At 52.2% G+C, this 16,636-nt stretch overlaps 1 protein-coding gene across 3 annotated transcripts in view; it reads left to right on the forward strand.

Moving 5' to 3' along the window:
• Positions 1-16,636, forward strand: part of TP63 (tumor protein p63) — a 221,674-nt gene that overhangs the window by 165,943 nt on the left and 39,095 nt on the right. For all 3 annotated transcript variants that reach the window (XM_060242855.1, XM_060242857.1, XM_060242856.1), the window contains 2 exons: positions 11,777-11,963; positions 15,974-16,089. In XM_060242855.1, the coding sequence (XP_060098838.1) occupies positions 11,777-11,963; positions 15,974-16,089 (303 nt within the window). The remainder of the gene's footprint in view (positions 1-11,776; positions 11,964-15,973; positions 16,090-16,636) is intronic.

Consider the following 16,636-nt stretch of genomic DNA (forward strand, 5'->3'; position numbering starts at 1 on the left):
TGCTAACAAACGTCTCCATGATTCCGCACGCTGATTCACTGCCCGCTTTCTCTAAAGTGAGGACCCCGTTTGGCGTTCCATCCCATCGTCTGGGGGAGGGTGCTTCTAGTACACCAAAGCTCATGTTTGGAAGGAAACCTTGTCGGTCTTAACGGTGCCGCTTGACTCCTGCTTTGTTTGACTACTTCAGACCAGTGCGGCTGCCCGCCTGAGATCTATTAAAGGAGACACCTCAGAGGGATGGATTCGAACAAAGAGCCGTCCCGCGCGCTCTCGGCACTGGCCCCCAGTGGCGGCAGTCCTCTGCCCCGCTCAGCCGCCTCTCGTGGACCGCTTAGGGACAATCGCGGTGGACTTGCCTGCTTAGCGCAGTCCACCTGCAGCAGCCGTGCACCTTGCCCGAGGCCCTGCGGGAAACACTCTACGGCTGTCTCTTCCTCGCATCAGCGGCTCGCACGCTCTGAGCGCTTCCCCTCCGCCGCCCGCCACGCGGAGCGCTTCCCCCCACCGCCGGCCTCCCCTCTTGCGGTTTGTGGCGGCACGGATCGTGGGGCCCCCTGCATGCCTGGTGTCAACATCTCCCGTGGGCGCGGCCTGGCGAGGAATGCGCCTCTCCCAGCCCGGCCCTCAGGTAATTAATCCCCGCCACTGACAGACGGCAACGGGCGGCCTTTGGCTCCCGCTCTCCCCAGAGAGCTCCGCGGAAGGATTTTCTCAGCTCCTCCTGGCTGGTTCTGGGCCACATCTGACAATGAACTGCGGTCTGGGAAAAGCCGGGAGAGCTGGCTGGAAGTGTTGGCGGAGGAGGGGGGGGGAGCGAAAGGAGCTTCTAGCCAAACTTCTTGAGGCCAAAGGGCTGGCATGTGCGTTGGCTGTTCGCAAGGGCACACCTAGGCACTTTCTGCCAGTTTCCAAGGCTTCAGAGCCAGTTTGGTGTAGTGGTTAAGTGCACAGACTCTTATTGGGGAGAACTGGGCCCGGTGGCACCTTTGAAACCGACAGAGTTGAATTCTGGATAGAAGCTTTGGTGTGCATGCACACGTCTGGGCAGCCAGCAAGAGGGCAGAGAGGCCAAGGAGACCCCTCATAGGAACATCAGAAGAGCCCTGCTGGATCAGACCACTGAGGGTCCATCTAGTCCAGCATCCTGCCTCACACAGCGGCCAGCCGGTTCCTCTGGAGGGCCAACAACAGGGCAGAGAGGCCGAGGCCTTTATAAGAACATCAGATGAGCCCTTCTGGATCAGACCAGTGAGGATCCATCTAGTCCAGCCTCCTGTCTCACACAATTACCAACCAGTCCCTTTGGAGGCCAACAACACGGAGAGAGTTCCATCAGTGGCTATCAGCCACAGTGTGTGTGTGTGTGTGTATTTTGGCCACTGTGTGATACAGAGTGTTGGACTGGATGGGCCATTGGCCTGATCCAACATGGCTTCTCTTATGTTATGCCTACAACTCCCATCAGCCCCAACCAGCATGGCCAATGGCTGGGGCTGATGGGAGTTGTAGGCAAAAAAAAACTTCTGGAGAGCTACCGTTGGCCACCCCTGGACTAGATGACCCTGGAGGTCCCTTCCAACTCTAGGATTCTGTGATTCTATGATTCTATATTTAGCCTGGAGAGGAGACGGCTGAGAGGTGATAGGATCACCATCTTCAAGTCCTTGAAGGGCTGTCCTATAGAGGATGACGTGGAATTGTTTTCTGTGGCCCCGGAAGGTCAGACCAGAACCAATGGGTTGAAATTAAATCAAAAGAGTTTCTGGCTCAACATGAGGAAGAACTTCCTGACCGTTAGAGCGGTTCCTCAGTGGAACAGGCTTCCTCGGGAGGTGGTGGGCTCTCCTTCCTTGGAGGTTTTTCAACAGAAGCTAGATGGCAATCTGACAGCAATGAAGATCCTGTGAATTTAGGGAGAGGTGTTTGTAAGATTCCTGTATTGTGTAGAGGGGTTGGACTAGATGACCCTAGAGGTCCCTTCCAACTCTAGGATTCTGAGGGGTGACATGAGGGGTTGAGGGGTCTGGAGACGAAGTCCTATGCGGAAAGATTGAAGGAGCTGGGCATGTTTAGCCTGGAGAGGAGGCAGCTGAGAGGTGATAGAATCACCATCTTCAGGTACTTGAAGGGCTGTCCTATAGAGGAGGGTGTGGAATTGTTTTCTTTGGCCCCAGAGGGTAGGAACAGAACCAATGGGTTGAAATTAATTCAAAAGAGTTTCCAGCTCAACATTAGGAAGAACTTCCTGACCGTTAGAGCGGTTCCTCAGTGGAACAGGCTTCCTCGGGAGGTGGTGGGCTCTCCTTCCTTGGAGGTTTGTCAACAGAGGCTAGATGGCCATCTTTCTGCAATGAAGATCCTGTGAATTTAGGGGGAGGTGTTTGTGATTTTCCTGCATCGTGCAGGGGGTTGGACTAGATGATCCTGGAGGTGCCTTCCAACTCTGTGATTTTTTGATGCCCTCCGCCTCCGACGTAGCGGCAATTTGATGCCCTCCACCCGTGTTCGCGTTCCACCGCAAAGACCGTCTGCGGCTTTGTTTTTGTTTTGTTTTGGCTCTTTTGAAACTTAATTAGAAACTTTTTATGTCTCTTCCCCCCCCCCCAGGAACCTGCTTCAAGGCAGCTTGCAAAATCGAAAATAACAAAAAAAAAAAAAAAAAAGCAAAACGTTAAAAGGTATTAATTAAATCCCGGCACAATCCGCCTTCCAGGTGTTGTCTTTTTTTTATTCCAAAATCGACAGCCGTCTGAGAACAGAGGAGGGCCTTTTGTGAAGTGGCTCGCTTTAAAAAGTTATACGTGCGGCCTTTGGGAAACTTTTGTTGATGCCCCTTGAGACCGGGGAGGGGGGGGTCCGATGGAGGGGGGGGGAGTTGGGTGGTTGAGAGATCAGGCAGGTGTGAGCTGGTGCCCAGCTGGCATGGGCGTGCGCAGAACGGGAGGCTGGATTACCAGCCAGAATACCAAGAAGGATGTAATATGGTCTGTCTACCTGGGCAGGTTTAGAGGGCAGGGCGGCAGGCGCTGGAATGCTACGCCCCTCTCCCCCCCCCCCCCCCACGTTCTAATAAACCGTCTTATTACTGAAGTGCTGGAGTCCTGTTCTTTGCAGTCCCCGGGAAGACTGTCTATTTCAGCCTAACACAGAGTTCCTGAACCACCCAAAGAATAGCTTCTTGGCCCCTCTTGTCTCCGAGAACGCCTGGCTCGGATGGCGTTCCTGGGGCTGCTCAAGAACCCCCCCCCCCCCGCCCCTGCCCCCGGAGAAATGCTCACAGTCTCCTCTCCCTGGGCGGGATTCGTGAGTTCCTCTGAGCCACTGAATCATAGTTGGCAGAGGCGAAAATTCGCCTCGAACGTGCCCTTCCCTTCCAGCATCATTCTTCCGCCCTGCTCAATCCCGAACCTCACAGAGGGACGCAAGCTGCGCCTTCGGTGGGCGGGTTCGAATGGTAGCTGCAGGCAAAGGTTGCCAACTCCAGGTTTGGGTATTCCTGGAGAATTGAGGGTGGGAAGGGAGGGACCTCGGTAGGGGGTAACGCCGCGCAGTCCACCTTCCAAAAAAGCAGCCGTTTTCTCCAGAAGCGGGACAGAAGCTCTTCATCAGGAATAAATAAAAGTGATTTATGCAGTCTAAAGAGGAGTTGCAAAACAGCGAAGATTTTATTGTAGCGCAAGCTTTCGAGGAACGCAGCTTTTCTGGGTCTGAAGAGAGCTGCGCTTCTCGAAACCTTGTGCTACAATAAAATCCGTTAAGTCTTAAAGGCGACACCGGGCTCTTCGCTGTTTTGCAACAAAAGACAAACACGGCGAACTCCTCTGCGGGTTGGAATGCCAGGGTATCTCCAGCCACAGCCTGGAGGTTGGCAGCCCTAAGCAGCTCAGGCTGCTGGCGGGGAGGGGGAGGCATTTCAAAGTGCCCATAGAGTGAATTGCGAAAATGGGAAATTCAGCCCCCCCCCCCCTGTTTCTCTTCCAGCATCGATCTTCCGCACTGCATAGTCCAGACCTCCCTGGGGGTGGGGGTCAAATGGTAGCTGCAGGTGAGGGTTGCCAACTTCAGATTTGGGAATTCCTGGAGATTTCAGGGCAGAGCCTGGGAGGGTGGGGCTTAAGGCGGAGAGGGACCTTGGTAGGGGCTGGGTGGACAGGTTGACATGACCTTCAATGGACCATAGCCTCTTCATGACTTTAGTGTTGTCAACTCTGGGGTAGGAAATTCCTGGAGATCTGGGGACAGAGCTTGGGGAGAAGACAGCTTTGGGGGAAGGAGGACCCTTGGGCTGCCGGCCCTCCCCATCTCTCAGCTTCCAGACGGCATTGAACATAAGAGAAGCCATGTTGGGTCAGGCCAGTGGCCCATCCAGTCCAACACTCTGCGTCACATAAGAACATAAGAGAAGCCATGTTGGATCAGACCAGTGGCCCCTCCAGTCCAACACTCTGTGTCACATAAGAACATAAGAGAAGCCCTGTTTGATCAGGCCAAAGGCCCATCCAGTCCAACACTCTGCGTCACATAAGAACATAAGAGAAGCCATGTTGGATCAGGCCAATGGCCCATCCATTCCAACACTCTGTGTCACACAGTGGCCAAAAAACCCAGGTGCCATCAGGAGGTCCATCAGTGGGGCCAGGACACTAGAAGCCCTCTCACCTTTGCCCTTCCCAAGCACCAAGATTACAGAGCATCACTGCCCCAGACATAAGAACATAAGAGAAGCCATGTTGGATCAGGGCAATGGCCCATACAGTCCAACATTCTGTGTCACACAGTGGCCAAAAAACCCAGGTGCCATCAGGAGGTCCATCAGTGGGGCCAGGACACTAGAAGCCCTCCCACTGTTGCCCCCCCCCCCCAAGCATCAAGAATACAGGGCATCACTGCCCTGGACATAAGAACATAAGAGAAGCCATGTTGGATCAGGCCAGTGGCCCATCCAGTCCAACACTCTTTGTCACAATTGGCCAAAACCCAGGTGCCATTAGGAGGTCCACCAGCAGGGCCAGAACTCTTGAAGCCCTCCCACTCTTCCCCCCCCCCCCACAAGCAGGAAGAAGACAGAACATACCTGACCCACACATAAGAACAGAAGAGAATCCATGCTGGATCAGGCCAATGGCCCATCCAGTCCAACACTCTGTGTCACACAGTGGCCAAAGAAACCAGGTGCCATCAGGAGGTCCATCAGTGGGGCCAGGGCACTAGATGCCCTCCCACTGTTGTCACCCAGCCTCAACAGGTGCCTTTGGAGTACCTCACAATCCTCTCTGGTTCTCACCACCCTGAACAATTTAGTGTCACCTGCAAACTTAGCCACTTCACTGCTTACTCCCAACTCCAAATCATTCATGAACAAGTTAAAAAGCATGGGACCCAGTACAGAGCCCTGCGGCACCCCACTGTTTACCACTCTCCACTGAGAAAATTGCCCATTTATATTCACTCTCTGTTTCCTATTAATTAGCCAGTTTTTGATCCATGAGAGGACTTGTCCTATTACCCCATGACTCTTGAGCTTATTAAGGAGCCTTTGATGAGGAACTTTATCAAAAGCTTTCTGGAAGTCAAGGTAAACAACATCTATTGTATGTTTACAATATGGATATACAGTATGGATATAGACAAGCTGGAACGGGTTCAAAGGAGGGCGACAAAGATGGTGAGGGATCTGGAGACCAAGTCCTATGAGGAAAGGTTGAAGGAGCTGGGGATGTTTAGCCTGGAGAGGAGGCGGCTGAGAGGTGATAGGATCACCATCTTCAGGTACTTGAAGGGCTGACATCTAGAGGATGGGGTGGAATTGTCTTCTGTGGCCTCAGAAGGTCGGCCCAGAACCAATGGGTTGAGATTACATCAAGAGTTTCTGGCTCAACATTAGGAAGAACTTCCTTTCCGCTAGAGCGATTCCTCAGTGGAACAGACTTCCTTGGGAGGTGGTGGGCTCTCCTTCCTTGGAGGTTTCTAGACAGAGGCTAGATGGCCACCTGACAGCAGTGAGGATCCTGTGAATTTAGGGGGAGGTATTTGTGAGTTTAGAGCAATTCCTCAGTGGAACAGGCTTCCTCCTCGGGAGGTGGTGGGCTCTCCTTCCTTGGAGGTTTTTAAACAGAGGCTAGATGGCCATCTGACAGCAATGAAGATCCTGTGAATTTAGGGGGAAGAACTTTCCTGACCGTTAAAGCGGTTCCTCTGTGGAAGAGGCTTCCTCGGGAGGTGGTGGGCTCTCTTTCCTTGGAGGTTTCAAAACAGAGACTAGATGGCCACCTGACAACAGTGAGGATCCTGTGAATTTTGGGGGAGGCGTTTGTCAGTTTAGAGCAGTTCCTCAGTGGAACAGGCTTTCTCCTCGGGAGGTGGTGGGCTCTCCTTCCTTGGAGGTTTTTCAACAGAGGCTAGATGGCCATCTGACAGCAATGAAGATCCTGTGAATTTAGGGGGAGGTGTTTGTGAGTTTCCTGCATTGTGCAGGGGGTTGGACTAGATGACCCTGGAGGTCCCTTCCAACTCTATGATTCTGTGACATTTTCTTGACCTGAGTGCCAAAGACATGATATCAGCTGCTTAGATATGTGGGGCTTCTCCGTTTTCTTCAGCTGAGGCCTTGATCGGCCTATTCTGTCTGAATTCACAGTTGTTGTTTTTAAAAGTCAGTCTTTCATTGCAGAGGGGTGCCTTTCCACTTCCATCTCCACAGCGGAAGGGGCTAGCTCCACACTGGGAAATTCCTGGAGATTTGAGGGTAGGGCCTGAAGAAGGGACCTTTGCATCATATAACGCCATAGAGTCCACCCTCCAGAGCAGCCAGCTTTCTCTAGGGAAACTGAGTTTTGTCATCTGGAGAGCTCCAGGCTCCACCTGGAGGTTGGCAACCCTAGGTGGTAGCCTGCAGCCGCTGGGAAACTGGGTTTGTGGCCCCAAATGCGCGTTCTTTGTGCGCTCTCCTTCCCTTCTACCCCTGTCAAGTTCGGTGTAGCTCCTGTCTTGAAATTTTGTGAGTGGTTTTCTCTCCAAGGAAGAGAGAGAGCTGTCTAATGAGGTGTGGTTTTGGGTTTTTTTTCAAGAAAACGATTCCTTCAAGAAGGGCCCTTTTTCAAGAGAGGTGTTGTTTGCTTTTGAGTGTTGCAATTTGGCATCCTCTTTCTGTCCCCCCCCCCCTCCCCCAGCTGCCTGGCACACTCCCGTTTCCGCAGGCTGCGTAAATCCTTTTGTGTTCCTAATCCTTCGCCTGCGGGCACGAAAAAGAGAAGACGATTGCGCAACCCCGACATTGTCACTTGTGAAAGAGGGCTTAAGACATCTCCACAGTGCTCAGCTGCTGCGACCTAAAATCTCTTGGCCGCTGGGGGGGGGGGGGGGGGGAGGCGCCCCCTTGCCAAGGAGGCCATGAGAAAGCCGCCGAGGACTTGGTCGTTCTTTTGCGTTTTTATTTATTGTTCCTGTTCTGTTCTTTGAATGTCCCCGATTTGTGGTTTCACACCCATCCCACCCATCCAGCTCCCCCCCCACCCCCGCGCACCTCCTCCCCTAATCGCTCCCAGTGCCCCGCTACCACCCACCTGCCTGGCTCTCCTGCCAATCCATCGTTGTCCGGACAGGATGCGATGGGCAACTTTGCTTCAGTAACATGTGTGTTCCTGCAGAGAGCCTTTGTTTGAGCATTTGGTATCGAGCCCAGGAGCAGACGTCCTTGCGGGCCTCGGCTGAGCAAACAGACAACGCGTGCCCTTTTTTTTGGAAACTTCTTCCCTTCCGGGAGGGCGAGATTCAAACCCAGTAGCGCCTTACGGACCAGCCACGTTTTCCAGGTGGGAGCGTTGCCTCTGAAAAGTTCATACCCCCCCCCCCAAAAAAATGGGTTGGTCTCTAAGCTGCTACAGGACTTGAATCTAGTTGTTATAATGCGGATGAACAGTTCGGTGTGGTGGTTAAGTGTGAGGGCTCTTATCTGGGAGAACCGGGTTTGATTCCCCATTCCTCCCCTTGCAGCTGCTGGAATGGCCTTGGGTCAGCCAGAGCTCTCTTATCTGGGAGAACCGGGTTGGATTCCCCACTCCTCCCCTTGCAGCTGCTGGAATGGCCTTGGGTCAGCCAGAGCTCTCTTATCTGGGAGAACCGGGTTGGATTCCCCACTCCTCCCCTTGCAGCTGCTGGAATGGCCTTGGGTCAGCCAGAGCTCTCTTATCCGGGAGAACCGGGTTTGATTCCCCATTCCTCCCCTTGCAGCTGCTGGAATGGCTTTGGGTCAGCCATAGCTCTCTTATCTGGGAGAACCGGGTTGGATTCCCCACTCCTCCCCTTGCAGCTGCTGGAATGGCCTTGGGTCAGCCAGAGCTCTCTTATCTGGGAGAACCGGGTTTGATTCCCCATTCCTCCCCTTGCAGCTGCTGGAATGGCCTTGGGTCAGCCAGAGCTCTCTTATCTGGGAGAACCGGGTCGGATTCCCCATTCCTCCACTTGCACCTGCTGGAATGGCCTTGGGTCAGCCATAGCTCTCTTATCTGGGAGAACCGGGTTTGATTCCCCACTCCTCCACTTGCAGCTGCTGGAATGGCCTTGGGTCAGCCATAGCTCTCTTATCTGGGAGAACGGGGTTTGATTCCCCACTCCTCCACTTGCAACTGCTGGAATGGCCTTGGGTCAGCCATAGCTCTCTTATCTGGGAGAACCGGGTTTGATTCCCCACTCCTTCACTTGCAGCTGCTGAAATGGCTTTGGGTCAGCCATAGCTCTCCTATCTGGGAGAACCGGGTTTGATTCCCCACTCCTTCCCTTGCAGCTGCTGGAATGGCCTTGGGTCAGCCATGGCTCTCCTAGGAGTTGTCCTTGAAAGGGCAGCTTCTGTCAGAGCCCTCTCAGCCCCACTCACCTCACAGGGTGTCTGTTGTGGTGGGGGGGGAGGGAAGGTAAAGGAGATTGTGACTGCTCTGAGACTCTGAGATTCAGAGTATAACGGAGGGGGGGGGGGATATAAGTCCAGTATCTCCTCTTCCTCCTTCTCTGTTGTCTTTTGTCTAAAGTGAAAGGTCCAGAATTTCAGCCTTTCCCCATTATTGCCCTCACAAGCTAAAGTGACTGACTGAACACCAAGGAATCCCAACACCTCTAGTGGAGCCTTCAAAGTAGAATCCTAGAACCATAGAGCTGGAAGGGACCTCCAGGGTCATCTAGTCCACCGCCCTGCACAATGCAGGAAACTCACAAACACCTCCCCCTAAATTCACAGGATCCTCATTGCTGTCAGATGGCCATCGAGCCTCTGTTTGAAAACCTTCAAGGAAGGAGAGCCCAACACCTCCCAAGGAAGCCTGTTCCACTGAGGAACCGCTCTAACGGTCAAGAAGTTCTTCCTAATGTTGAGCCGGAAACTCTTTTGATTTCAACCCATTGGTTCTGGTCCTACCTTCTGGGGCCACAGAAAACAATTCCACACCCTCCTCTACAAGACAGCCCTTCAAGTCCTTGAAGATAGCGATCAGATCACCTCTCAGCTGCATTCTCTCCAAGGCTAAACATCCCCAGCTCATAGAATCATACAGTTGGAAGGGACCTCTAGGGTCATCTAGTCCAACCCCCTGCTCAACACAGGAAACTCACAAATACCTCCCCCTAAATTCACAGGATCTTCATTGCTGTCAGATGGCCATCTAGCCTCTGTTTAGAAACCTGCAAGGAAGGAGAGCCCACCACCTCCCAAGGAGGAAGCCTGTTCCACTGAGGAATCACTCTAACACTGAAACAGTTAGAATCATAGAGTTGGAAGGGACCTCTAGGGTCATCTAGTCCAACCCCCTGCACAATGCAGGAAACTCACAAATGCCTCCCCCTAATTTCACCAGATCCTCATTGCTGTCAGATGGCCATCTAGCCTCTGTTTAAAAACCTCCAAGGAAGGAGAGCCCACCACCTCCCGAGGAGGAAGCTTGTTCCACTGAGGAATCACTTTTAATGGTCAGGACGTTCTTCCTAATGTTGAGCCGGAAACTCTAGTAGAGTTCTCTTAATGTCCCTGTAGACATTCAAAGAGCTGAGTCTGGCCCCTTTTGAGCCAAGTTAGAAAGCAAGTTAACTCTGAATCTGCTCCAAGCACATGTTTTTGATAACAAATCACTAATCAAACCTGGTTCTCCCAGATGACCGTTACACCAGACTGGAGATCCCTGTGCATAAATAACCTGTGTAATTCATTGCCACTTAATTAGTATATATATTTTTTAAAGTTACATAAATTCACGGGGAGAAGGATGATGTTCAGCTGAGAGAGCCAAGAATGGAGCCTCTCTGTTCAGTAGCAGCACACCCCCAGCAAGTGATAGGCGGTGGCCGTGATCTCCTGAGCATCCGGCCCGTGTGCCTCACAAAGCCGAGATGTATCTAATCACTGCTGGGAGTCAAAGCACAGAGGAGCAGTGAAACCCAGTGTGGTGTAGTGGTTAAGAATTTCAGACTCATGTCCTGACGAGGAGGAGCTGGAAGGGTTAACAGACCTGGAAGAGTTGGCAGCCAGTTCCTTAGCTGAACAAACAGCAGCTGGCCCATCAGTCACTCTCCAGGCACCAGTGTCAGCTGTTGATGATCAATCTCCTCCAAGCTCTCCTCCTCCCATCTCAAGAGTTCAAAGCAGGCTCCGGAAAGAACTTTCAGAGCAAAGACATGAGGCACGCCGATGCTTCAGATCTCTCAGCCCTGAGTTCTACCAGAGTCACTGCCACCTGGGAGCAGGCTGATTGAGACTCCCATATAGCTCCCACCCAGGACCTGGTAACCTTGTGGAAGCAACAAGTCTATTCTCCGGTGTGCATCCACGCTCCTTCCTGATCCTGACCTGCTTGATTTCCTTGGCACCCTGAACTTTTGGCTTTTGGACATTGACTTCTGATTCCGGTTTGTGATTCTGAATTGGGGATTTGGCTCCTGCTTGACTTCCTGGACTTTGACCTTGGACTAGCTTTGGACTCCTGCCTGCCTGCACCCGGAGAATGTGACACCTCTCTGTATTTTGTGTGCAGTGGGTAAGAGACCAACATTCAATCCAATACTGAGAATCCGAATCAGGACATACCCAACCAAAGATCTGGGGTCCCACCCAAAGAGAACCTGCTTCAAGAGGGAATTGGATCAGCATCTGGAGCAGAGCTCCATCAGTTGCTGTTAGCCACAGGGTATAGATGAAACTCTCTGTGTGGGACAGTGATGCTCTGTATTCCTGGTGCTTGGTGGAGGGAGGGCTTCTAGTGTCCTGGCCCCACTGATCGACCTCCTAATGGCACCTGGGTTTTTTTGGCCACTGTGTGGCACAGAGTGTTGGACTGGAGGGGCCATTGGCCTGATCCAACATGGCTTCTCTTAGGTCCTTATGTCTGAAGCAGTGATGCTCTGTGTTCTTGGTGCTCTTGAGAGGGGGGGGCAACAGTGGGAGGACTTCTGGAGTTCTGGTCCTGCTGGTGGACCTCCTGATGGTAACTGGGGTTTTTGGGAGCCACTGTATGACAAAGTGTTGGGCTGGATGGGCCACTGGCTTCTCTTACGATCCAACGTGGCTTCTCTTATGTCCTTATGTCTGAAGCAGTGATGCTCTGTGTTCTTGGTGCTTTTGAGGAAGGGGCAACAGTGGGAGAGCTTCTGGAGTTCTGGTCCTTCTGGTGGACCTCCTGATGGCAACTGGGTTTTTGGGGGGCCACTGTGTGACAGAGTGTTGGGCTGGATGGGCCAACATGGCTTCTCTTACGTTCTTATGCCCATTGACGCGGCGCTTCTTCTCTTTCTGCAGTACTCAACCGAGCTGAAGAAGCTATACTGCCAGATCGCCAAGACGTGTCCGATCCAGATCAAGGTGATGACCCCGCCGCCGCAGGGTGCCGTCATCCGCGCCATGCCCGTGTACAAGAAAGCCGAGCATGTCACCGAAGTGGTGAAACGGTGCCCCAACCATGAGCTCAGTCGCGAGTTCAACGAGGGTGAGTTGGGTGGCCAGGTGTTGGTCCCGGATCCTTTCCTCTTTGTTATGTCTCCGGTGTCACAGAATCCTAGAGTTGGAAGGGCCCTCCAGGGTCATGTAGTCCAACTCCATGCACAACGCAGGAAACTCACAAACACCTCCCCCAACACACATGTCCACAGTGACTCCTGCTCCATGCCCATAAGATGACCAAAAACCCTCCAGGATCCCTGGCCAAACTGGCCTGGAGACAGAATTGCTGACCGACCCCAAAGTGGCAAACAGTATGTCCCTGGGCGTGTAAGAAAGAGTTGCAAAAATGAAGCACTGCGATAGATCCAAGCGGGCAACCGTGTGGGTCTGAAGCAGTTGGACAAAGCAGGAGTCGAGCGGCACCTTTAAGACCAACCAATTTTTATTTAGAACGTCAGCTTTCGTGTGCTCTCTTAAGCACGTTTCATCAGATGAGGGGATCAGGTATCGTGAGCTGAAATACACGCAGTTTGTTGATAAAGAGGGCAAGCTAACTGATCACATAGATAGATTTGGGGAGGGACGGTAGTTCAGTGGTAGAGCATCTGCTTGGAAAGCAGAAGGTCCCAGGTTCAATCCCCAGCATCTCCAAATAAAAAGGGTCCAGGCAAACAGGCGTGAAAAATCTCAGCTGAGACCCTGGAGAGCCGCTGCCAATCAGGGGAGGGACGGTGGCTCAGTGGCAGAGCATCTGCTTGGGAAGCAGAAGGTCCCAGGTTCAGTCCCTGGCATCTCCAACTAAAAAGGGTCCAAGCAAATTGGCATGAAAAACCTCAGCTGAGACCCTGGAGAGTCGCTGCCAATCAGGGGAGGGATGGTGGCTCAGTGGCAGAGCATCTGCTTGGGAAGCAGAAGGTCCCAGGTTCAGTCCCCGGCATCTCCAACTAAAAAGGGTCCAAGCAAATTGGCATGAAAAACCTCAGCTGAGACCCTGGAGAGTCGCTGCCAATCAGGGGAGGGATGGTGGCTCAGTGGCAGAGCATCTGCTTGGGAAGCAGAAGGTCCCAGGTTCAGTCCCCGGCATCTCCAACTAAAAAGGGTCCAGGCAAATAGGCGTGAAAAACCTCAGCTGAGACCCTGGAGAGGCACTGCCAGTCTGAGTAGACAATACTGACTTGATGGACCAAGGGTCTGATTCAGTACAAGGCAGTTTCATATGTTCATGTGATCCAAGTGGGCAGCCGTGTTGGTCTGAAGCAGCTGAACAAAGCAGGAGTGAAGTGTCACCTTTAAGACCAACCCATTTTTATTTAGAACGTCAGCTTTCGTGTGCTCTTAAGCACACTTCATCAGACGAGGAATCCGGCACAGTGAGCAAAGCCATACAGAGCTGAGCAGAGCCAAACACAGCTGGTAGGCAGTGGCCCAGAATGCAACACGGTACAGATTTAAGAACCGATGACAGTGAAGTAAAAATATCTGGTAGGCAGTGGTTGAGAATATAAAATGGTACAAGGCCAGAATAGTAAAATTAACAAACTGAGCAAACCTTTGATCTGAGTCGCAGGAGCATTCGAAAGCAACAAATCAGCAATATTCCTCGTCTGGATTCCTCGTCTGAGGAAGCGTGCTTAAGAGCACACGAAAGCTGATGTTCTAAATAAAAATTGGTTGGTCTTAAAGGTGGCACTTGACTCCTGCTGTGTGTGTGTGTGTGCAGGAGGCCCAGCTGTGACTCTTTCTTTCTCTCGGCCCCACCGGCGCAACCCCCTCCCCTCGCGGCAGCAGTGCTGTGCCCGCCTTCCCTTCCCGGAGCCTGATCCAAGCGGGCAGCCGTGTTGGGCTGAAGCAGTAGAACAAAGCAGGAGTCAAGAGTCACCTTTAAGACGAATCAGTTTTTATTCAGAACGTCAGCTTTCGTGTCTCGGGGAGGATGAATCCTGAAACCCACATTGGTGGGGGGGGGGCATCAGTACATTGGGCTGCCCAGCAAGCGTAACAAAGCAGGAGTCAAGTGGCACCTTTAATACCAACCCATTTTTATTCAGAACGTCAGCTTTCGTGTGCTCTTAAGCACACTTCCTCAGACGAGGAATCCGGCACGGTGAGCAAAGCCACACAGAACTGAGCAGAGCCAGACATAGCTGGTAGGCAGTGGCCCGGAATGCAACATGGTACAGATTTAAAAACCAACGCCAGTGAAGTAAAATTATCTGGTTGGCAGTGGTTTAGAATGTAAAAGGGTACAATGACAGAATAGTAAAATTTGTTTAATTTTTTTTTGTTACTTCGTTAATTGCTCAATTTGTTAATATCACTTTTTGAGTGTTGTACAAGTCTTTACATATTCCTTGGAGGCCTGAAACTGTAATGGAACTTGGTGGTTTGGTTTGTGTTATTCTGGATATTGTATTTATTGGTAACAGTGTGTGTGTGACAACATTTTGAGTATTTCTCATATGTAGTACTACTGTTTTGTGTATTATTTATGTGTTGGAGATATTAAGTACATTATACAAGGGAGATATCTGGTGTACCCTGAAAAACTGGGCTATGGTTCCAACAGAGAATTTGCCACAGCTCAGATATTAACAGCAAACCACATATCCCAGCAAGCCCTGGAGAAGCTGTAGGTGTCACCATCTAAATTCCACTTCGATTGTTGCACCCAATCAAAGGGCGATTAACACATGGAATTCACTGCCAAAGGAGGTGGTGGCGGCTACAAGCATAGCCAGCTTCAAGAGGGGAATGGATAAACATCTGGAGCAGAGGTCCATCAGTGGCTATTAGCCACAGGGTATATGTGGAACTCTCTGTCTGGGGCAGTGATGCTCTGTATTCTTGGTGTGTGGAGCGGGGCAGAGTTGGAGGGCTTCTAGTGTCTCAGTCCCACTGGTGGGCCTCCTGATGGCACCTGTTTTTTTTGGGGGGGGGGCACAGAGTGTTGGCCTGAATGGGCCATTGGCCTAATCTTAATAACATAAGAGAAGCCATGTTGGATCAGCCCAATGGCCCATCCAGTCCAACACTCTGTGTCACACAGTGGCCAAAAAACCCAAGTGCCATCAGGAGGTCCACCAGTGGGGCTAGAAGCCCTCCCACTGTGCCCCCCCCAAGCACCAAGAATACAGAGTTCCATCTATACCCTGTGGCTAATAGCCACTGATGGACCTCTGCTCCATATTTTTATCCAATCCCCTCTTGAAGCTGTCTATGCTTGTAGCCGCCACCACCTCCTGTGGCAGAGAATTCCACATGTTAATCACCCTTTGGGTGAAGAAGGACTTCCTTTTATCAGTTCTAGCCCGACTGCTCAGCAATTTCATTGAATGCCCACGAGTTCTTGTATTGTGAGAAAGGGAGAAAAGTACTTCTCTCTCTATCCTCTCCATCCCATGCATTATCTTGTAAACCTCTCTCGTGTCTCCCTGCAGTCGACGTTTCTCCAAGCTAAAGAGCCCCAAGCATTTTAACCTTTCTTCCTAGGGAAAGTGTTCCAACCCTTTAATCATTCTAGCTGCCATTTAATCATTTTCTGCCCTTTTCCCACTCATTAGCACATTAGGCCACACCCTCTGGGATAATCAAGTGCAAACTGAACGGTGACACTAACTTTCCCAGGCCCTGCAGCAATTCTGGCCGGCCGGCCAGGCCCCAGGGAGGCTGCCACACAGTACTTCTGGGCCCTGTGATCCCTGCCTGGCCCTGGGGAGGCCGCTGCACAGCGCGGCTGGGCCCCACGATCTTCGCTGGCCAGCCAGGCCCCAGAAAGGCTGCCACGTGGCTTGGTTCGGCCCAGCAATCCCCAAGGGCCACACCAAGTGACCTCAAGGGCCATATATGGCCCTCGGGACGGAGGTTCCCCACCCCTGTTCCAACAAGTCACTCCCTTGAAGCCTTGCAGGAACGTTGTGATGGTAAAAAAGGGAGGGAAGAACCTTACGTGATGCCCCAAACTCTGTCGTGGAGGAAGGAGGGGGTAGAAAAGAGTGGTGTGGATTCGCTGAAAATTCTGTGCCGAAGACTGATCCTTTTCCTCTTGCGCTTCTGCAGGTCAGATAGCTCCTCCCAGCCACCTGATCAGAGTCGAAGGCAACAGCCACGCCCAGTATGTGGAGGACCCCATCACCGGGAGACAGAGTGTCCTTGTGCCCTACGAACCACCACAGGTGACTTGGCAAATTGGGTCTCCTAAGCCTCCGAGAGCCAGTTTGGTGCAGTGGTTAAGAGTGCGGACTCTTATTTGGGAGAACCAAGTTTGATTCCCCACTCCTCCACTTGCACCTGCTGGAATGGCCTTGGGTCAGCCAGAGCTCTCTTATCTGGGAGAACCGGGTTTGATTCCCCACTCCTCCACTTGCAGCTGCTGGAATGGCCTTGGGTCAGCCATAGCTCTGGCAGAGGTTGTCCTTGAAAGGGCAGCTTCTGTCAGAGCTCTCTCAGCCCCACCCACCTCACAGGGTGTCTGTTGTGGGGGAGGAAGGGAAAGGAGATTGTAGGCCACTCTGAGACTCTGTCCTTGAAAGGGCAGCTGCTGTGAGAGCCCTCTCAGCTCCGTCCACCTCACAGGGTGTCTGTTATGGGGAGAGAAGGTATAGGAGATTTTAAGCCGCTCTGAGTCTCTGATTGAGACGGAAGGACAGGGTATAAATCTGCAGTCTTCTTCTTGCCTTTCGCTGTGATTCTTTCCATGCACTTCAAGAGACTCCTGCGTTT

This window comes from Heteronotia binoei, chromosome 6 (genome assembly GCF_032191835.1).
Source record: "Heteronotia binoei isolate CCM8104 ecotype False Entrance Well chromosome 6, APGP_CSIRO_Hbin_v1, whole genome shotgun sequence".
NCBI lineage: Eukaryota > Metazoa > Chordata > Lepidosauria > Squamata > Gekkonidae > Heteronotia > Heteronotia binoei.